At 40.8% G+C, this 22885-nt stretch overlaps 1 protein-coding gene across 2 annotated transcripts; it reads left to right on the forward strand.

Moving 5' to 3' along the window:
- The first annotated feature begins 2 nt into the window (after positions 1–2).
- Positions 3–20832, forward strand: Zc3hc1 (zinc finger C3HC-type containing 1). Of its 2 annotated transcripts, none has more exons than XM_010633500.3 (10): positions 3–186; positions 1906–2017; positions 8359–8509; positions 9026–9109; positions 13192–13319; positions 15110–15264; positions 16160–16403; positions 16992–17204; positions 17593–17799; positions 20429–20832. In XM_010633500.3, exons 1-10 carry the CDS (start codon positions 44–46, stop codon positions 20495–20497), a joined length of 1506 nt encoding a protein of 501 aa, XP_010631802.1. In that variant the 5' UTR covers positions 3–43; the 3' UTR covers positions 20498–20832. The 2 variants fall into 2 exon arrangements, with proteins under 2 accessions (XP_010631802.1, XP_010631803.1); XM_010633501.3 differs by having other exon boundaries at positions 16160–16334.
- The last annotated feature ends 2053 nt before the right edge of the window (positions 20833–22885 follow it).

Raw genomic sequence — 22885 nt, forward strand, 5'->3', positions numbered from 1 at the left:
AAACCTTCAAACCCCTGGGGACGCAATTCATCAACGGACCAAGATGGCGGCCTCCAGTGAGGGGCAGGAATTTGCCGCGGGGGTTCAAAAGAATTGGGGTGTTGTTCGTTCCCCAGAAGGAACACCCCAGAAAATACGGCAGCTGATCGATGAGGGGATTGCCTCGGAAGAGGGAGGAGCAGAGGCGTGAGTTCTTTAGTCGGCCCTGGTCTGGCGCTGAAAGATTGAAGAGGGCTGGGGGAATTTAGGTCTGGAAAGAGCAGAGGTTGGGGAGTGCCTCCTCGGTGGGCCAAATTGCCTGTGGGACGGCTTCTTGGGTTTTGAAAGAGGCTTCTATGATTGGTGGGCTCCAATTTCCTCATGATTTACTTAATTCCGCACTAGGGTCAGATTTTGCCCTGAGATTTTTTTGGAAGAAGAAGAGGACAGTTGAGGTTAGTTGGGGTTCCTACCTTTTTTACGCCGGAGACCGCTTCGGCAGTCTGGTAAAGTTTACGATCCCCCCCTTTTTTTCCCTGAAAAATGTGTTTAAATTCATATAGCAAATTACGTAGGATTATTTTTTTTTTATTTTGCTTCTGCTTTTTGTAAAGGTAGGTTCTCACTATGTTGCCCGGATTGGCCTCGAACTCGCGTTCGAACTCCCATGTAACTAGGATTACAGGCGCACGCCATCACACCTGACTACCAATTACTTTAGAATGTAATTGAGATAGTAAAAGAGAGAAAAATGTGCAGTAACGTGCTTTTTTTTATTAAAGCGGTAAATAATACATAGTAACATATCTACTACCAACCATAATTTTGAAATAATGTTGAACTCAACTAGTATTCAAAACGTGGCCAACAAATATGACATGAGAAAATTATTTCCATTGGTGACAAAAATTATTTCCGTATGTGACAGAATCACAGATACTGACTAAACTACAGTGGATTTTTTAAAACTTTTATAATTGAAATACTACTCAGAGGCTAGTGAAATGTCATTTTATTCCTATCCAGCTTTGTAGGTAATCAGTTTTTTCCAAGAACCACATCTTTCTCGGCTCTGGATCTGAGGTGGATTCTTAAATTTATTTCTTTCAAGCCAAAAGTGTTTGTGTAATGTTATTTTTATTTAAAAAATGATTTTTGCCTTAGTATTTCCAAGCCCCAGTCTTCATTCCTCGTTGCTATTGAAATACCTACCTTTCACTGCTAGGCATGGTGACACATCCCTGTAGTTCCAGCACTTGGGGGAAGCTGAGGCAGGAAGATTGCAGGGAGTTCCAGGCCAGCCTGGGTTGCATACTGCAGGGCCAGCCTGAACTATGTAGCGAGACCCCCGTTGCTAAAAAGAAAAGAAAAAAGAAATGCCTTTTACTGAAAATGAAAGAATTACTTGGCTAATTTTTTTTTTCATGAAATCTAAAGATCTTAACTGTGATTTGATTTTTTAAATTGGTTCTTTTTGGAAAGAGTGTCAAGGGTCCATCCAGGTAGTATGTCAGAGTTGTTTTTCTGCTGTTAGAGAAACTAAAATTTCTGAAGTGACTCAAATTGTCTTATTTTGTATTTACTAAAGGTAAGTGAAATATAATTGAATAGAAAAAGTGAACTAGGAAAATAGTTTGGTATTAGTGGAGCACTATAAATGTACAAACTGCATGAAACAGATAGAAATTTAGTCTTGACTAAACTATAAAGAGTTAGGAATGCCAGATTGGAGAATTTGGATTCTATTTAGTAAGAATTTTGAAACCATTAAAAATATTAAGCAGAGGAATGACATGACTGAAATTATTTTTAGGAAGCTTAAAATCCAGTTTGGATCTGATATGATATAAAGAGAAACTAGATACAAAACATTTAAATTTAGTTGTACTGTGAAAAGTTACCAAGTGTTCTACCAATTTATTTTAGAAAGGACATGTCTGCCACATTCCAGTCCGTTAATGGATCACCTCAAGCAGAGCATCCTCCACTGGAATCTACAAGTAAAGAAGCCTTCTTTAGCAGAGTAGAAACATTTTCTATATCCTTTTTCAATTTATATAATTTGTGCTTTCTGTCTGTGCCTGAAATGGTTATCTTTCAGGGCATCATACCACTTACTCTAATGTATTGAAGAATCAACCTTGATACGAACTTATATAGGAAAATTAACATCATAGTATGTTATCCCTCAAATTACTCTTTGAGACTAATCTTTTTTTTTAACAGAAGAAAAGATGAATAGCCTGAAAGAATTAATAACTAATACTTATATTCTCACATATATTATCTATTTGATCTTCACCTAAAACCTGTGTATTATTATTAATTTTATGTAACGGATCAAACTCAGGAATTTGCAGTTGCAAAACAAGCAGCAGCACCACTGAGCTAAATCCCCTCATTTTATGTAGCAGGAAATAGTCATAACAGTAGGTTGTATGACTTGCCCAAGATACCCTACTAGCAAATGGAGAGGCAGATTATTATCTAATTTTTTAAAGACTTTACTATTATATCATCTCTTTCTAGATTTTCTTTCATATAGTTGTTGCCTAACAGATCGCCCTAAAACCTAGTGGCTCATGTCTCACAGTGTCTGTGAGTTCAGGATTCTAGGCAAGGCTTAGTTAAGTTTCTGGTTCAGTCTCTCTCACAGGCTGTAGTCGGGGCAGCTGGAGTGCAGTCATGTCAAAGCTCAGCTAGGAAAGGTTCCACTTCAAAGCTCTCTCATGTGATTGTTGTCAGGGTTCATGTCCTCATGCCTCTTGGATTGAGAGTTTCAGTTCTATACTGTCCATTAGCTAGAGACCTCCCTTGATTCCCTATTATGTAGGCCTCTCTGTACGAATCATTTACAACTTGGCAGCTGGTTTCTGTCAGGGTGAACAAATGAGAATAAACTGAAAGCCATTTATTTGAGTAACCTAATCTCAGAAGTGATATCCCATCATTTTTGCCATATTTGTTTATTAGAAGTAAGTCACATAGGGCTGGGGATTTAGCTCAGTGGTTCTGCCGTCTGCCTTGCAAGGACAAGGACCCGAGTTCAATCCCCGGTACCAAAAAAAAAAGATTAGAAGCAAGCCACTAGGCCATCCCATACTGAAGAGATTAACCAAAGGCATAAATACCAGAAGACGTTATTAGAGCCACCTTAAAAGCTGCCTACCTTTGTGTGTGTGTGTGTGTGTGTGTGTGTGTGTGTGTGTTTTACTGGGATTGAAACCAGGGTCTCTACACTGAACTACATCTCCTTTTTTATTTTATGAGACGGGGTCTGGCTAAGCCACTGAGTTGTCCAGGCTGGGATTAAACTTGTGGTCCATCTGCCTGGGCCTCCCATAGCACTGAGATTATAGGTATATACCACCATGCCACCATTCCTAGCTCCAGCTGATTTGTGTATGTGTATGCGTATTTTTAATTTTTTTTTTTCCCCGCACTGGAGATTGAACCTAGGGCATACTAAGCTACATCCCCAGCCTTTTTATTATTTTATTTTGAGACAAGTTCTTGCTAAGTTGCCTGGGCTGACCTCATATTTCTGTCCATGGTGGGTTGAATATGTAGATGGAGAACCTGAGGCTATAGGGGGCTGACTATTCAGACCTATGGAAAGTTTGCAGAGATTATAAAGAATATTTATTTCTGAGGTATTTGTAGATAAGTTGCCAAAGTTATGCCTCATTACTCCCAAATATTTCCCTCAAACAAGGACTTTCTCCTCTATCCCCAGAATGCAACATTCAGAATTAGGAAATTGCCATACTTGTAATCCCAGCTTCTTGAGAGGCTGAGGCAAGTTATAGGACAGCCTGAAAAATTTCATGAGACCCTCTTTCAAAATAAAAAGTGTTGAGGATGTAGTTCAGTGGTAGATCACTTGCCTACCATGCTCTAGGCCCTGGTTTCAATCCTTCATACCATCAATTGATAAACCAGAAAATTGACAGTGAAAAATTACCATCTAATTCTCAAACCCCAGACAGTTTTAATCAGTTGTACTAATAATGTTTTTTGTAGCAGAAAAAATCTTGTTGAAAATCAATCATTGCATTTTGTTGTCGTATTGCTTTAGTCTCCTGTAATCTGGAACATTTCCTCAGATTTTTTTCCCCTTTAATTTAATGATCTTGATAGCTTTGAAGAGTAAAGTGTAGAGCATACCTCAACTTGCAAATGGCTGAAGTTTCCTTCTGATAGGTTCAAGTTCTACAGGAAGATTGTGAAGTAATGCTGCATGTTTTTGGATTTAATCAGGTGACACATATTAAGGCTTATCTCTTTTGGTGATGATCACTTGATGAAGGGAATGTTGGCTGAATGGTTTGGTTATCCACTGTGCAGTAACACCTCCATTGTAATAAAAAGCACTTCATAAGGAGGTTCTCTGAAATTGTAACTCTCTCACTCCTAATATTTTATTAAATATTGCATGGTTTCTCTCTCCCTCTTTTTTTTTTTTTTTTTTTTGCATTTTAAAAAATTTTATTGGTGGGCCAGGGATTTAGCTCAGTGGTGCTGCTGTCTGCCTTGCAAGTGCAAGATCCTGCGTTCGATCCCCAATAACCCCCCACAATTTTTTTTATTGGTACATTCTAGATATAATGATACATAATGATAAAATTCATCATAGGGAATTTGCACCTGTACATGATATATCTTTTTTTTTTTTGTACCAGGGATTGAACTCAAGACCTTGCACTTGGGAGGCAGGCAGTAGCACCACTGAGCTAAATCCCTGGCTCTACATGATTATATCTTGCTTCTCTACTACCTTCAGCCTGGCTTCCCCTCTTAATTACAAAAGCTTTGCTTCCATTTTTTTCCTTCCATTTTCTTTTATTTTTTTCTTGTTCTTTCTTTCCTTTCCCCTCCCCCTCCCTTGTTCCCTTTCTCATTTGAACAGTTTCTTCCCATTTCCCAATATCTATTACACATTTTGGGCCCTTATCTTAAAGAGCTGGGGGAAAAAAAAAGAACTGGGAATGTAACTCGGGGTAAAGGCCCTAGGTTCGATTCTTAGTACTGGGGGGAAAATAAGCCAAGATCTGAGGGGTGTTACAGTGTGAACTTGTAGCTCCTGGGCACCCTTATAGGAAAAAGCTAAGGAATTAGTGACTATGTATAGCTAGATAGACATAGATACAAATATGTGTAGATGTGTGGGCCCACATGTATGTGTGCATGTACAGTTACCCTCCGTATCCACGGGGGGTTGACTTCAGGACCCCCTTGGACAACAAAATCCCCGGATGTTCAGGTTTCTTATAAAGTGGCATAGTGCTTACTATGACTTAACGCATATTCTTCTATGTAGTTTGTCATCTCTAGATTACTTATTTATACTATCACAGTGTAAGTGCTTTTTGAGAATATTGACAAGCAATAATGTTGGTATGGGCTGGATGTGGTAGCAAACACCTGTATTCCCAGCCCTCAATGGGCTGAGGCGGGAGGATCTCCTTGAGTTTGAAGCCAGCCTGGACTATACAATTATTAAACCCAGTGCCTCACACAAACTAGGCAAGCATTCTACCATTTAGTTATAGCCTCAGCCCTCAGATGCAGTCTTTGGGAAACAAAACAAAAACAAAGGGCCAGGGATTTAGCTCAGTGACACCACACCTGCCTCAAAAGTGCAAGGTCCTAAGTTTGATCCCTGATATTAAAAAAAACAAACCTTGAATTTATGGCTAGCTAAGCTTGCAGGTGTAGACCGTACAAATACAGCAACTGTACATGTTTATGTCTAAATTTGTATCTGTATTTACCTCTATATTTTAAAAACTAGGACTGGGAATGTAGCTCAGTAACACAATGCCTGCCTGGCAAGTCCAGAGCCCAGAGTTGATCCCCAGTACCAAAACATAACAAAACAAAAAACCCTATATGAGTACCTGCTGGTGCTTCTAATTCTTGTTCTGCGCCATGGATTTTATTCTAATTTTCTCCTTTCCATACTGTCCTGCCTTTATTTGACATTGTAAAGCCCAATTCCTTTTATCCTTAATACATTTACTTTGATCACACTCCCTTTATGCACTCACTCTCCCACTTCCACTGTGTTGCTGTTGCCTTTATGCATGAATGACGTTTTTTTTTTTTTTTCATGGCATTGGGAATTGAACTCAGGGTCTTTATATTGAACTACATCCCTACCCCATTCATTCATTCATTCATTCATTTATTTATTTTTGAGACTGGGTCTCACTATGTAGTTGACCTGGAACTCACCATGGTCTCGAACTCACAGCGATCCTCCTGCCCCAGCCACTCAAGTGCTAGGATTGCAGGTGTGTGCCACCATGCCTGGCAGCCCTGACCCTTTTTTAAAAATTCATTATCTTGAGACAAGGTCTTGCTAAGTCACTGTATTGCCCAGGCTGGCTTCAAACTTGTGATCATCTTGGTTCATCCTCCCAGAGTGCAGGGATTGATTACAGGCACACACCACCATATCAGCTCTTTCTTTAACCCATTCGGGCCCTAGCACTCCACATGTAATTGCCCCACGTGGATGTCGTGCTTTGCTTTGACGCCCTAACATGGGCCTCTCTTTTCACCCCACTTGGATTTGGGCTTTGCCATGTGCCTCTCCACATCATCTAAGCACAGACATCTTCCTTGTTCCCTACCTAATGACTAAGATGAAATTGCTCAGGGAAAAGGTATTTTAACCTCTAACGGTTGTTCTTTGGATTCAATTCAGTTTTGGATACATTATTTAGATCCATTTCCTTTTGCTCTTATTGGCTATAAATTGATCACTTTGTTGGATACGGTGATCATTTATCTAACTTAATGTAGTAAAGTGATTGTTACTTTTATTCTAGATAATCGCAGCCCTTTAACATTTATATCTAATCTTCATTCCTTTTGCTGATATTGGAATGTTTTCCAAATTCCTGTATCCCTTATAAAATATAGAATTTTCCTGCTTTATCTTTTCTTCCCTTAAATAAGAACTCACTAGGTAAGGTATTTTAAAAAAAGCTGGGTGTGGCGCTGCACACCTGTAATCCCAGGACTCCAGGAGATTGAGGCAACCCAGCCTGGGCAATTTGACTTAACAAGACCTTGCCTCAAAACTAAAAGTAGGACTGGGGATTTAGCTCAGTGGTTCTGCCTGCTGCCTTGCAAGCGCAGGGGCCTAAGTTCGATTCCCAGTACCAAAATAAAAAACTAAAAGTAAAAATAGAAGGACTGGGGATATAGCTCTGCATGAAGGTCCTGGGTTCAATGCCTAGTATCACTCACAAAAAATAAAAATAAAGAATGAGTGTTAAATATAAAGATCAATTAACATTTAAGGACATTTTTGGCTACTCTCACTTATTAAAATGTCTATTCACATACCTTAGTATATAACAATTGAGGGGGGAGATGAAAAATATTAAAGTGGATATGGTACAGAAGGAGAGCATACTCAAGTAACAGGAAGTAGTGGGATGTGGTGGCACATACCTGTAATCCCAGCATTCAGGAGACTGAGGCAGGAAAATTTCCATGAGTGTGAGGCCAGCCTGGACTACATAGTGAGTTCAAGGCCAACCTCAAGTACAAAGACCCTGTCTCAAAACAAAACAAGTAGCAGGAAATATTCCTGCCTGTTTTTTGTTTTTTTGTTTTGGTACCGGGGATCAAACTCAGGGCCGTGTGCTTGCCAGGCAGTCAGGGCATCATTGAGCTAAATCCCTGGCCCATCCCTGCATTTTTTACTACCTCTTATTGATTAGGCATATCCTAGTGTGTTCACTAGTGTCTTTAAGTTCCTAGTGTTCCGATTAAATAACAGTGAGTGGTTTCTATATTGCAGCCCACCACCAGTAATGAATTTGTTTTGGGGGAGTGCGGTTTGAGACAGGGTCTCACTATGTAGTTAAGACTGCTCTGGAACTCACTGTGTAGCCCAGGCTGGTCTTGAACACTCAGCAATCTTTCTGCCTCAGCCTCCCGAGTGCTGGGATTACAGGTGTACGCTACCATGCCCAGCTGTAATGAATTTTTTTTTAAGATCAGATTTTGCTTAGTTGTCCATGGTGAGCTCAAGGCTAAGTTCTCCTTAGCCTTCTAGTAGCTAGGTCTACAGATGTGCTACAAAATAAATTTTTGAATCATGTATTATACAGAGTGTTCCCTAGAAAAACGGTTAGTGACTTTTTACTCCACTTATTACTCAAATGACCATTATTTTATTAAAGTATGTGTCTATCTGCACTGTAAAAATAGTCTTCACCATTTTTCTTACTGCTTTTCTCTTTAATGTATCTATTCCAGTATACATTAAGAATGAATTAAAGTTTTGATTCTGACTTACTTGCTTAAATTTTATTCATTTAAATATACTTGCAGCATTGTTTTTCTTAACCTGAATACTCTTTGAAATGGGCAGGCAAGCCCCCTGAGCTGTCCCCACTCATGTGTGCAAAATATGGCTGGGTCACAGTTGAGTGTGACATGCTCAAGTGCTCCAGCTGTCAGGCTTTTCTCTGTGCCAGTTTACAGCCAGCTTTTGACTTTGACAGATGTAAGTATAAAGCACAGATGACACTTTTCTTTACATTCAAAGATATGCTAATTTTTCTGGGGGAAAAATTCACGTCTGTTTGAGCAAAGAATATCCTCTAGTTTGTATAAAAGGTGACTTTGTGAAGGCTTTCACAAATTATTAGCTCCATTTGTTACTTTTCTTAAAAACCAAGCTTCTGCAGAGTCGGCTTGACTTTATGTATTCTAGGTAACTGATAGCAGTATCTTTACTTTTTCATTCAAAAACATATACTTCAGACACAAAAAGACAGAGGATTTCTGAAGGCTCACACTTTGAAATGCTCTGCCTTTTAAGTTACATGATATATCTGCATTGCTGATTATAGGATCTCAGTTTACAACTTATTTTGTGAAAATTATTAAGATGATGTAGTTGCTATTATTTTCATGTTATTTTTATTTGTGGTCGTGTGTGTATTAAAGACTCTTTTGACTATTGGATTTTGAATCTGTATAGTGTTTTTTAAAGCACTGCTGCCTGTGTGGATTTCAGATAAGGAACGATGTGATGAGCTGAAGAAATCTTTGTGTACTGCCCATGAGAAGTTCTGTTTTTGGCCAGACAGCCCCTGTCCAGGTAATTATTTCCAAGATTTCCTATCTAGCATCTTTCCTGCAATCATTGGATTTCTTTTCTTTTCTTTTTTTTTTTTTGGCACTGGGAATCAAACTCAGGTCCTTGCCTTGTGAGGCAGTTGGTGGAACCTCTGAGCTAAATCCCCAGCCCATTGGATTTCTAATTGTCCATTTTGTTACTCCTTTTTTTTTTTTTTTGAGACATCATCTCACTGTGTAATTCAGTCTGGCCTTGAACTCACTCTGTAGCCCAGGCTGACCTCAAACTTAAGGCAGTCCTGCCTCAGGTTCCCAAGGGCTGGGATTACAGGCATGCACCATGACATCCAGCTCCAATGTTGTTTATTTCTTTGTGAAAGTCTAGTATTTGAAGTTTCTTTTTCTTTTATTTGATTTTTAAGAACTCACATTCATTGATATTATTATTTAACATTAAGTGCATTTGTCCTGCCAGTGATTTAGCCATGTATGTTACCCCATTTAATCATCATAGGAGCCTGCAAGATAAATATCATCAACTCAATTTTTTTAGGTGAGGAAGAATCAAAAATCTAAAATAAGGGCCAGAGATTTAGCTCAGAGGTGCTGCTGCCTTCCTTGCAAATGCAAGGTCCTGAGTTTGATCCCTGGTACCATAACAACCAGACAAAGTAAAATAAACTAGAGAGAAGCTATAGCTGTGGTCTTCTCTGATTGCAAACTGCTTTTTTCCCTACCAAACTGAGCAGCCCCTTGTTTTACCTAGGCTTCCCTTACAGGGTGCACTAACTTCACTAATAGTGGCAGTTAAAAGGGGTTTGTTTGCTATATAAGACTCACAGGATCCCAAATGAGAGTGATAAAAAGCTACAGTTATTACAGTAAAACTGTACACTCTAACGGCACTGAAGTACAGATGTCTTCACAGCCTAGGGTGCTTCAGCAAGGGGACTGTAGTGGTCAGGTCTAAGCATCTCTGCTTTTCCTGTAGAAAGGCCATGGCAGGACATGGTCTTCGGGAATCAGCAACCACTGATGTATGCACAGAACACAGTGAAATAAGAGAGCCCAAAATACAGTATCAACTGGGTTTTTTATATATTTTGTTGGTTACACAGGAATATTTCTGCCAAGTAAACAGCTTCAAGAGCAGAGCCCTCTGGTGGAGAAATCTCTCCAAGACCAGTTAATTCCTCAGACCCATCGTTACAAAGCAGCACTATCCATCTATCAGGGATAAGTACAGTGCAGATATATTTTTAATTTCAATAGGGCAGCTCTGGCCAATTCTGGGATCACTGATGGCTAGGAATATTCCATGAATGAACACCAAGAAGGAAAAATAGATTGTTGTCTACCTCTGATGAAATTGTGAAAGTAAAGGTTAACGCATAACACCTAGGTATTTCATTGTGTGGTATGATGCAACTCTGTCCTGTGAGTATTTGAGTCCATCCCTGCCCAATGCACTCAGTCCATATTTTTATTAACACTGCCCAGGCTGTGTTAATGGGTCCCAGCTTTTGTTACTCTGTGCTCTGCTTTTCTCATTCACAATTTCATCTACCTTGGAGACCTCTAATTCCTATCTAGACCTCTCTTTTGAGCTTTACTCATCTTTCCAACTATCCTCTAAACATTTCCATATAGCCAGGTGTGGTGGTGCACACCTGTGATTCCAGCACTCAGGAGACTGAGGCAGGAGGATTGCTGCCAGGTTTGAGACCAGCATGGGCTGCATAGTTCAAGGCCAACCTGAACTACATAGTGAGACCCTGTCTCAAAAAAAATTTTTTTTTCCAAATAATACACATACCCATATCTCAGCATATACAAAGCTGAATGCTTCATCTTGTATCTAAAATTTTGTCCATGTTGGTAAATGGCATTGACCTCACCATCCTGTTGTTCCTAGCTAGAATCTGAAAGTCACTTTAAATACCCATTTCCTATCATCATCCACCTTGTCCTGTCCATTCTTCCTCCTAAATAGATCTCAAATTTGACCTTTCAGTTATGCCATCTCTTTGTTTGCTTCTTTAACGTTCAAAGGGCTTTTGTGTGGAGAAGGGAACACTCATAACTTTTTATACTTTAATGCCTAAATTTATTAAGCATACCTAATAAATGTACTTTATTAGGTGATATTTACCAATACTTAAAAATTGCCCTTTTTTTTTTGTTTTGTTTTGTTTTTGTTTTTTTCCGGGGATCGAACTCAGGCCCTTGTGCTTGTGAAGCAGGCACCGGAACCACTGAGCTAAATCCCTGGCCTTTCCCTTTAAATATTTTAAATGATAGTTATTAATTTACTCAGGCTGACTGCATATGCCAGATACTTTAAACTACACAAATATATAAGTACATTATAAAACATGTTTAAGCTTATGTTAAGGCATTTTTATGATGGCTTTAATTTCTTCTGTGTTTGCTCTTTTACCCTTATAGGATTTTACAGTTATTTTCTTCGTATTAGAATAATCAGACCAAACCCTAAATTAGAAGATAATCAGAAAAGTCTTGGGACTTGGTTTCTTATCCCAAGTTTTGCCAAATCTGGGCTACTGGTCATTAGAACATGTTGCCTTCATATCCTCCTTGATATTTTAATTTTTATTATTTTTTGTAGTTTTCCCAGTTAGCCTCTCCCTTATTAAAGTTAATATTTTTTGTTTGGTGGTGGTATTGGTTGTTTTGATACTGGAAATCAAGCCCAGTGACTCACACATGACCATGGTCTCTCCCACTGAGTGATAGCACCCACCAGGAAATTTGTGTTATTCTCATTTTAGAACCCACTGCCACACCCTCCTTCCCCATGATGACTGTGTGTAACTAATTTAACAGCCTTTTCTACTAGCTGTGTCATCACAGAGGCTGAGCAAGTCTTCCTGTTCTTGGTGCAGGTTCCTACATAAGTTCTCTTTAGCACATTTGTGGTTCCCTTCTCTATTTACACAGGTTTTAAACTTTTTGAATATGTATATTAATAGTTTTCATCAAATTTTCTTCCTCTTTCTCCTCTTATCTATCCTTCTGTGGTTCATTCTTTTTTTCCTTTTCCTTCTCAGACAGATAATCTCAATCTACTTATCTCAGTGTTTGCTGATTCTTTCTCCTGCCAGCTCAAATCTGCTGTTGAACTCTTCTACTGAATATTTCATCTCAATTTTTGTGCTTTCCAACTCCATAGTTTCTGTTTGGTTCTTTAATAATGTTTTCCTCTTTACTGATATTCTCTATTTGGTGAGACATCCTCAAACTTTCCTTTTAGTGTTTCATTTTGCTTTGCTTTTGTGCTGGGGATTAAATCCAGGGCCTTCAAGCTGAGTTATATCTCCAGCCCCTTTTTATCATTTTGTATTTTGAGACATGGTCTCACTGAGTTGCCCAGGCTGGGCTTGTACTGGATGCCTAATAGATTAATCTGGTAATGCCTAAGATAGTAACTGAGCTATGTCCCTAGCCCTACTCATAACCAGTCTTGTTTCTTCTGTGTTCCTAACACCTTCTGGCCCTTCTGCAGGCTGCTCTTGAACTCCTGGGCTTAAGTGAACCTCTTACCACAGCCTGCTGACTAGTTGAGACCACAGGCATATACCACTGATACCTGGCTCCAGTAATTTCTTTTTTTGTTTATATGGTCTTTTTTTGTTTGTTTTTTGTTTTGTTTTATTTTGGTTTGATTTGGTTTTTGAGATAGGGTCTCACTATGTAGTTGAGACTGACCTGGAACTATGTAGCCCAGGCTGGTTTTGAACTCACAGCAATCCTCCTGCCTCAGCCTCCCGAGTGCTGGGATTATAGGCATGTGCCACCACACCCAGTTTATATGGTCTTTTTTGAAGTAGCTTTTCTGTATGGGGTGCAATCTGGCCTTGAACTCATTCTGTAGCCCAGGCTAGCTGTCCTCCTGCCTCAGTCTCCCAAGATCTGGGAATACAAGCATTTGCCAAATTTGGCTCTCTATTTTTTGTTGTTGTTACCAGGGATTGAACTCAGGACCTTGTGCTTTCGAGGCAGGCACAGTGCCAATAAGCTAAATCCCCAAACCTCTACCCTTTTTTTTGAATATCAATATAATCTAGTTTACTTCTTCCACAGATCGATTTGGGATGTTGCCATTGGATGAACCTGCGGTTCTAATCAGTGACTTCCTTGATAGATTTCAAAGCCTTTGTCACCTGGATCTCCAGCTCCCTTCCCTGAGGCCAGAAGACTTAAAAACTATGGTGAGTTTATCTTGGCTGGGTTTCAATGGCCTCTAGTTGTTACCAGCATTTATACATGAAAGATTTCTTTTAATGACAAAGGATAGATTGTTGTGAAGGGAGCTACTTACTTGTCTCTCATCTGACCTTTTCAATTTTTACCAGAAAATGTGTTCCATATAAAAATATTTAGATATGTTTTTAGGGGTTTCTGTGTGGGATTTTTTTGGGCAGTACAGAGGATCAAACCTAGGGCCTCATACATACTGGGCAAGTGCTGTACCACAGAGCTACATCCCAGCCTTTTTAATAGAACTTTATTTTGAGACAGATTCTCCCTGAATTTTCCACCGAGGCTTGAACTTTCTTGCTCCTCATGCCTCAGCCTCCCAAATAGCTGAGATTGTAAGCTATAGGTGCATGTGCCATCAAACCCAACTTAGACATGAATCTTTTGTTTTTTGGTGTGGTACCAGGGACTAAACCTGCACAACAAAATTTGCTAAATTTCCCAGATGAGACTTGATCCTCCCTCCTTAGCCTCCCAGAGTTCTGAGCTTGCCAGTGTGTACCACTGTGCCTGCCTATTTATTCTTTAATGGCATAAATTCAAATTTACCTTGATTTATTAAATTAGTCAACAGAAGATGCTTAAATGTGACTATAGTTTATTGCATACCATTTTTCTAAAGTGCAAGAGGACAAGTTATAAATCCTTTTTTAGGGGGAGGGGTTGGTTTTTTTAGACAGTCTCTTGCTATGTAGCTCAGGCTGGCCTCAAACTCAGGGTGATCCTCCTGCCCCAGCCTCCCAAGTGCTGGTATTACAGGTGTGCACTGCTGCACCCAGCTTATAAATCCCTTCTTGTAAATAGAAATGTTGAAATACTCTGGCCCATCTGTATTTTGAAATTGAATATTTACTGTCCCATTTCATCAGCCTGTGAATACTCTGTGAAGACAAGCTATGTTGTAGGAAATAGCAGCTGTATTTTCCTTCTTTAGGTGACAGTCTGGCTTGGCTTTTTGACCAGATTGTCAACCTCTGGCATATATTTATGTCACCCTGTCCTTGGCCAGCTTGATTTCTTTTTCCCCGCTTTTTTTTTTTTTCATTGAGTTTTTTGGTACTTTTTGGTATACAGTACAGTTACATTCATTATTGGGATCTTGTATCATTGCATGACATATCTTGGTTCTTATTTTTACCCCATACCCCTGCCCTCCCTTCAGCCCCTCCACCTTTCCTTATTTACAAAGACTTTGTTTCCATTTTTTTCTTTTCTCATTTCCCCTCTTTTTTTTTTTTTGGTACCAGGAATCAAACACAGGTCCTTGCACTTGTGATGCAGGCGGCAGAACCACTGAGCCAATCCCCGGCTCATTTCCCCTCTTTATTATAACTCTTATTCTTAGAACAAAAATCAAGGCTGGCAAGCTCTGTTGTTCATTCTCAAAGTAAATTTAGTGTCAGACCAAGACATAAGCAGTAATATTTTCATTATTTGGGTTTGAAATGCACAAGTTTCAGAGAAAATTGGCAATTGGAAAATTGAAAACAATTTAGTACTAAAAAGAAAGATTTAGAAAATTGCCACTTTCCCCAGTCTGCAGATCCAGGGCCATTCTGGGCGCCTCTGTGTGACATTGTAGCCCTGCCCTAGAGTGAGTCTTGTTTATGGGGCTGCTGTCTCCAACTTCGTTCATTTCTTTTCTGATTTTTGCCTCTTACCATGTAGGTACATCATTATGTATAAGTTTTCTTTTTGTGATGGCTGAAACTTTAAGTTGTTTACCTTGGTTCCTTTGTAGTGCTTGACAGAAGACAAGGTCAGCCTTCTGCTAAACCTGCTTGAAGAGGAACTTGATCATCGAACTGATGAGACAAAAGCTACAAGCAAATTGGGCTCAGACGTCCAGGTCCACATCACTGCCTGTATTCTCTCTGTGTGCGGCTGGGCATGTAGGTTAGTAAGAGAATCTTGCCCTGGGTACATGAACTGTGACATTGTATACCCCATATACATCGGTCACTAACAGTATTTGGAAATTCCTAAAAGAAAACAGAGATGAAGAGAAATTAGGGTCAGAAGTTGGGGAAGGCAGATAATCAGAATTAACTAACAAACCTAGAATTAGAGCGTAGGATCCTTAGTGTTCACACACTTTGTTTCTTATATTGTTACTTCCTACCTGGGAGTTTATGTTCCTGTAAAGAAGAAAGTTCCTTTCTGTAGTTAGACACAAGAAAAGTCAGATTAATTGATTAAAAAAAATACCAGAGTAAATATCATCTGGAACCCCTGGCCTGTGTTGGTATTTCCATTCCATCTGCTCCCCGTTCACCAGAGACCTCCCCTGAGATGGAAGACAGTCAGAACCTGCCGGGCGTAGTGGCGCACGCCTGTAATCCCAGCATTCGGGAGGCTGAGGCAGGAGGATCGCTGTGAGACCAGCCTGGGCTACATAGTGAGTTCCAGATCAGTCTCAACTACATAGTGAGACCCTGTCTCAAAAAACCAAAAAACCAAAAAAGAAAAAGAAGACAGTCCGAACAAATCTCAATTTATATTCCATGGTAGGCTAGGGAAAGAGCTTTAAGAGGCACAGAAGTTTATAAAACATATTTCAAAGTAGCCTTGCCGTGGAGATCACACCAATGCCCAGATCTCTGTGTGGGAAATACATGAGCAGGGCTGGGTCTGAGATCAGAGAACAGGCCTGTGGGAGGATGGGATTCCCGGTTCACTGGGCCACCACAGAGATGTGCTAGGTGAGATGAAGCATGCTCACCAATCACTATGCTTAGTCGTGTGGCAGTGTTATTTGGAAACACCCACTTTGTTTTCCATTCCTTCCTAGTTCATCTCTGGAACCCATGCAGCTCTCGCTGATAACCTGCTCACAGTGTATGAGGAAGGTGGGGCTCTGGGGCTTCCAGCAGATTGAGTCATCCATGACCGACCTGGATTCGTCCTTTGGCCAGACCAGCTCCCCCATCACAGGTCCTGAGGGTCGGCCAGACCGCTTCCCTCCGGTACCCGAATCTCCTCGAAGGATAATGACCCGGAGCCAGGATGCCTCATTTTCCCCGTGCTCAGAGCAGGTTTTGACTTAGCTTTGGGGGGTAGATTTTTTTTTTTTTTTTTTTTCTACCAGGGATCAAACTCAGGACCTTGCACTTAGGAGGCAGGCACAGTGCCACTGAGCTAAACCCCCAGCCCATTGACAGTAGATACCTTAACAGCATTCTTGCCAAAAAATGTTGGTAATGAAAAGTTGGAAATTGGTAGCCTTTACTTTTTGCGGGGGCTATACTACTGATTGAGCCTAGGGCCTTCACACTAAACCACATTCCCAGCCCTTTTTATTTTGAGACAGGGTCTCTTAAGTCACTAAGTTTCCCAGGCTGGGCTCAAATTTGCAATTCTTCTGCCTCAGCCTCCCCAGAGTGTTGGAATTACAGGGCCAGGGGAGCCAGGTTAGATAGTCTTTACTTCTAAGCACATAGATCAGACTATCCTGTCGTGTTTCTGTTCACCACTAAGGAAGCTAAATTCATTACAGAGATTCAGGAAAGAAATACAATGCTCTTGAAGATTTTAGTTATGCAGGCAGTTCAGAAACTACTTAGATATACTTCATTGGCCTAACCATTAACATCATTCATATATTCTTATTTACTCCCCTTCAGGCTGAAAAGAGCCCAGGTCCCACTGTCTCCCGAACACGGAGCTGGGACTCTTCCAGTCCCGTGGACCGACTGGAGCCAGAAGCAGCCAGCCCCACCCCCAGAACCCGCCCTGTGACCCGGAGCATGGGAGGAGGGGATGCTGCTGGCCTAGAAGTGCCGACCAGCCCTCTGCGGAGAGCCAAGCGCGCTCGCCTCTGCTCCTCAGGCAGCTCGGTGAGTCCACCTGCTCCTGCAGCAGGTAGTTGTCCTCCTGGTCCTGTGGCCAGAAGTAGATTGTGAAATAAATTTAAAATGGGCCATATGCGTGACCAAAGGGAAAAAAGTGAAGGCTTGTCATTTGTTCCTTTGGGATGAAGTTTGAGAGCTAATGAATATTTCTGGCTAATAGGACAGAAGTGAAGGTAAAGGAGCAAACCTGGTAAGTTTTTTTTACACAAAAAGACTGAAAGAATAAGGGAAGATAAGAGTTAGAAGAGAATGTAAAAACTAGAACCGTGGACAACTGTGAGATTCTGGCCATGGTGACTAATAGCAGTGCACCCCAGAATCAATGTAGTATCTGCCTGCCCTTCATTGATGCAGTCTCTTTCTCCTCCCTCAGGACACATCTTCAAGAAGCTTCTTTGATCCCACGTCTCAGCACAGAGACTGGTGCCCATGGGTGAACAGCACACTTGGCAGAGAAGCCGAGGAAAATAGGGGAACAGAGCAGGATGCCAGCACCCCAGTAGAACCGGGCTGGAAGGCAGTGCTGACCATGCTGCTGGCACATAAGCAGTCCAGCCAGCCAGCTGACGCGGACCCCATGGTGAGATGAGCTGTTGCCTGCATGAGTGCAGCACCTCTGTTCATGGGACAAGTGGCAGAAGCCGGTGCTGTAGTTAGTACCTTGCCTGCCTTCAGCTTTTCTAGGTCGAGTTGGACATACTCTGGTTTCATCCTAGAGAAAGCCACGGAAGTGGTTCAGTAGCTGCAACTTAGAAAATGGGGTTCCATCAAATTCTGTTGGATTCTTTGTTCTCTCAACTGAAATGACTTGAAGGAAGTAGGAAAGGAGTACAGACAGGGAAACAGATGAATGGGCAGCTGCCCCAGCCTCCTGTTGCAGATCAGCTGCTTACTCTGTCAGTGGCTGTCACTGCCTTTGGGGCCTAGCCAATGAGTTTGGCTGTTGGAAGCTCTGTGCTCTGACACTACACTGATGATTCCACTCCCCAAGTTGAGCACATTACTTCACCCTCTCCGCAGCCCAGGCATGTGTGCTAGCCTGTCATTACTATCGCCGTCCTGACTGCTGTGGTTACTGGGGGTTTAAGTGCAAAGCCTTCCTGACAGCTGAGAAAACAAGTCAGGTGTTTGCTCTGTGTCGGGAATGAAAGTGATAGGTGGATATTAAGAAATCGTGAAAACTCATTTCTCTTTCCTCTGTGGGCTTACTTCCATATTTGCCTGGTATAAATATAACGGTTTCTGACCTCTACAGTCTCCAAAGACAAATGAAATAGCACTTGCCAGCATTCCTAGATGCATGGTTTTATAGGGTCACAGGGTTCCACTGGAAGCAGATGTAGCGATGATAAAGCCTAACCATGTACATTAGTGCTGTCAGTGAATACGTATATGAAGGCTTTCCAGGATTTTGCAGGAAAAAAACTTTTTTTATTTTTCCAATTTAAAAGCTTTTGGAAATACAAAGCTATTTGAAGACAAATATTTAACCCATTATTCAAATTAGAGATATTAAATTTGTCTTTACACATAAAATTCTTTCTGCCTAGAGGAAATAATGTTTTGTTGCTGTCATACTAAAAAGAGACAGCACAGGGTGTTTGTCATTGTTGTTGCCTTTTGGTGTTGTGTTTTGTTTTTTAAGTGGAAAATGTTGGCCATGGATGTTAGGACTTTTAAGATCCTTGTTGGTGAGCTACCCCTTGGCTTCTATAAATGGTTAATACAGTACAAGGCTTAATAGGACTGTGGCAAGGATCTTAACATTGGGGAAAAAAAGTTTATACTTTTTTGTTTGTTTTCTTTTCTTTCACTTTTTTTTTCCCCCCTTGAGACAAAGCCTCATTATGTATCCCAGGCAGGTCTCAAACTCACAATCTTCTTGCCTCAGCCTCCTGAGTGTACAGGCCTGTACCACCATGTCTGTATTTTGTTTGTTGTTGTTGTTGTTTTAATTTAGGTTCTCTCAACTTTGTTTGGTCACTAAATTAAATAAATTTACTCTCAGTTACCTGAATTAGAGCTCAAGCTTTTCCCCCCAAAGATTTTATTTTACTTTATTTTATTGATACGCTCATCTATAAAAAAGGATAAGAATCAGGTATGGTGGCACAAGCCTGTAATCCTACTGCTTGGGGGGCTGAGGCAGCAGGATCATCACCAGTTCAAGGCCAGTTTGGGATACCTAGTGAGTTCAAGGCCAGCCTGAACTATATAGTATAACTCTGTCTATATGCCATCTCATATTAGACTGGAGATGACTTTATGGGATTTTGTTTTGTTTTTTTCCCAATACTGACAACTAATGCAGCTCGCTTTGAGCTATACCCCTACAACTTTTTATTTTTCACTTTGAGAAAGCCTTTTGCTGAGTTACTAAGTTTCCCAGGCTGGGCTCCAACATTGGATCCTCCTGCCTCAGTCTTCCAGAGTACTGGGATTACAGGCATGCACCCCATGCCTCGCTTATGGGTGGTTTTGTTAAAATTCTTTATACCTTCACCGAGACCTTTGCTGTTTAGAATGTCTGTTCTTCATTGTTTCACATTCAGAGAAAACTGAATGTTCCCATTTATTGAGAACTTTCATCTTTTAATGAATTGTTTTTTCTCCCTGTACTATCATTTCTCATAATCTTAAAGCACATGATAGGTATGATCAAGTGGCAGTGAAAATCTTCCTATTTTTAGCTTAGCTGACTAAAACATGAAACCAAGAAAGCCAAGGTCATAGCTTAAATTCTTAGGGGACCATTCAATTTTGTTGTTTTTCCTCACCTTGGATTTTACTGGTACCCAAGTTAGGTACCAAGTGTGAACTGTTAGCCACAGAAATAATGAACTAGGGCCAGTTAAGCAGTGAGGGTGGATCATCGCAAAATATATGGTAGTCAAAATAGTGGCAATCAGAAGCACCATGTCATGTACAGATGAGAACAGGTACAGCACCAGGAGGGATGATACGTGCCACAATTTGGAGGCTCAGGGTGTGTTAGCATCAGTCTAACAGTAAGAAAGAGCTTTCTTGACTTTGTTAGACATTAGCTATACATTATAAATAGCATAATAAGAGTTTTTATACAGTTCTAGGTCTATCTAGCGCATTTTAGGAGAAATTTGGATTAATCCCTAAAACTTTTAGCTATGCATTTTCTCTATAAAAATTTAATCTTTGATTTAATTTGTTTTTGTTTTTTGCAATACCTATAGAGTCTATCTGAGAAGTCAAGGAAAGTATTCCGAATATTCCGGCAGTGGGAATCTTTATGTTCATCCTGAAGATGTTCCAGCCCCTCTCGGGAGAGAATTGGAATGAGAGCAACTTTGTGAAAAATTAATTTGGGCTTTATCATAAGGAGGCCCGGCCATTGCAAAGGCAGTGAGTGTCAGTCATCCACATGTTGAGGGGAAACCTGAGTTCTTGGGGGAAGTGGACAGAGAAAGATAGCGCAGGCGCTGTTCTGTTAGGGACTTAACGACTACAGAGTTATGAAGCCAGGTGAAGGAAGACTAAGGATCAGATCACTTACTTCAGCAGCTTTGGTGTAGGCAGTGTTCTGAGTCCCCATATACCCCAGGAGTATGGCTGTGTGTTAATAAAATATTTGCTAAGATTCCTCCTGCTGGTGAATTGCTTTCTGCCTGTCTAGTGTGCTGGAGACTTCAGTGTAACAGTGAACAGAGTCAAACTTTGGGTTGTCAGCAATTGCAAAAGCTAATGTATTTGTTAATTCCAGCCAAAAAGATATGTGTAGTCTTCCTTAAACCAGGGACAAGGGTGTTCTGTTATGTCATCAGGAGAGCTGGGTGATACAGTGTGGGTGAACTGATCATTTTCTCCTTGCTTCAATGACAACAAAGTAAGAACAGGAGGAGGAGGAAGGTGCCCAGAAGAGGCCCCTCTATGTGCTTCTCATGCCTGCCTCTGATTATGGTGCAGGACTCTGTCCCTGCTTGTGCAACCGTCAGCCTCTGTGGTACAGAAGATCAGCCCTGAACCCCCAACCCTTCCCACTGGTGGAACACCATGACCCACTGAAGTCTGGAAAGGGAAAGGGACGACTGCTTGATTTGTTTTAGAATTCACTTTTTGTTTTGTTGAGACAGGGTCTTGCTGTGTAATCCAGGCTGGCCTTGAACTCACTGTGTAGCCCAGGCTGGCCTCAAACTTATGGCTGTCCTCCTTCCTCAGCCTCCCAAGTGCTACGATTACAGGTGTGTGCCACCACTCCTAGCCAGTCCTAGGTTTTTTTGTTTTGTTTTGGTTTGGTTTTGGTATTTTGAGACAGGGTCTCACTATGTAGTTGAGACTGACCTGGAACTCACTATGTAGCCCAGGCTGGTCTCTACCTCACAGCGACCCTGGACCTCACAGCGATCCTCGTGCCTCAGCCTCCAGAGTGCTGGGATAATAGGCATGCGCCACCACACCCAGATAGCCAGTCCTAAGTTGAAAAAGAATAAGCAGTGCTGATATCTCTAAGTGAATTGTGTACCAAAGGACAAGGCCAGTTAGACATTGCTTTTGAGTTCCTTTCCTGAGGCCTTTTTCGGTGGTAAATGACTTCACCACTTTGGTCTTTTGGTTATTGTTGGTCTCCATGGACCTCCTTAGGAAGCTACTGGGCAGCTCTCTAATGCTTAGAAATGAGATTACTGGCCCAGCTTGGCCCATGTGCTGATTGGTGACTAAGTAAATCAGAAGTCTGCTTTTTTTTGGTACCGGAGATTAAATTTAGGACCTCGTGCTTTTGAGGCAGGTGGCAATACCACTGAGCTAATTCCCCAGCAGAAGTCTGCTTTTGAGATCTTTGCTTCTACATAATTTGTAAGAAGTCATACAGAATCATTAATAAAAGGTACTTGTATAAGCTATAAGCTGTAAATTCAGGTTCTAATCATTTGGGTGTTTTTCAAGTCTTTCCATTATAATTTTTAATTTGTATTCCCTCTAAAAAGTATTTACATTTCTTTAAAATAGATAAAACTTTACATTTTATTATTTCTTTTATCATAAATGGAAGCAGATTGAGATAGACTTAGTATTTTTCTTTTTTTTTTTTTTTTTTTTTTTTTTTTTCCAGCACTGGGGATCAAACTGAGGACTTTGAGCTTGTGAGGCAGGTGGCAGCACCACTGAGCTAAATCTCTGACTCTTACCTGGTATATTTCAAAAGACATTAAGCCTCTTGTTTGTGTGAAGACTAGGTAAACCCTCAAAGATCAATGGCTCCCTAGTTTCTACCTGCAAGAAGTATATAGTCCAGGCCAGAAGACACACACATAGTTTGGGTGTATAAATGTACACAAACCAGCTGGATGTGGTGGTGCATGCCTGTAACCCCAGCACTCAGGAGGGTGAGGCAGGGGTATCTGAGTTCAAGGCCAGCCTGAACTATATAGCAAAACCCTGTCTCAAAAAAAAAAAAAAAAAAAAAAACGTTAAAACTACCAGCTGCTCTAGAAGTATTAATAGAAGAAGAGCCGGGCATGGTGTCTCACACCTATAATCCCAGAACTCCAGAGACAGGCAGGAGGATGGCCATGAGTTGGATGCCAGACAGCTACATGGTGAGTTCAAGGACAGCCTGAAGTACATAGTGAGAGAACCTGTCTCCAAAGAAAAAGAGGAAGAAGTTAATGTACACGTATGGAATAGGAGAGAAT

The sequence above is a fragment of the Fukomys damarensis genome, unplaced genomic scaffold (assembly GCF_012274545.1).
Source record: "Fukomys damarensis isolate Sample0158 unplaced genomic scaffold, DMR_v1.0_HiC HiC_scaffold_4, whole genome shotgun sequence".
In the NCBI taxonomy this organism is placed as follows: domain Eukaryota; kingdom Metazoa; phylum Chordata; class Mammalia; order Rodentia; family Bathyergidae; genus Fukomys; species Fukomys damarensis.

Bases quoted from the DNA above. Each gene is read 5' to 3' on its own strand.
- Zc3hc1 (XM_010633500.3), top strand. From the start codon at position 44: ATGGCGGCCTCCAGTGAGGGGCAGGAATTTGCCGCGGGGGTTCAAAAG. The intron at 16,404-16,991 runs GTTTTGACTTAG...ACTCCCCTTCAG, and splicing joins TTTCCCCGTGCTCAGAGCAG to GCTGAAAAGAGCCCAGGTCC. The intron at 17,800-20,428 runs GTGAGATGAGCT...CAATACCTATAG, and splicing joins CAGCTGACGCGGACCCCATG to AGTCTATCTGAGAAGTCAAG.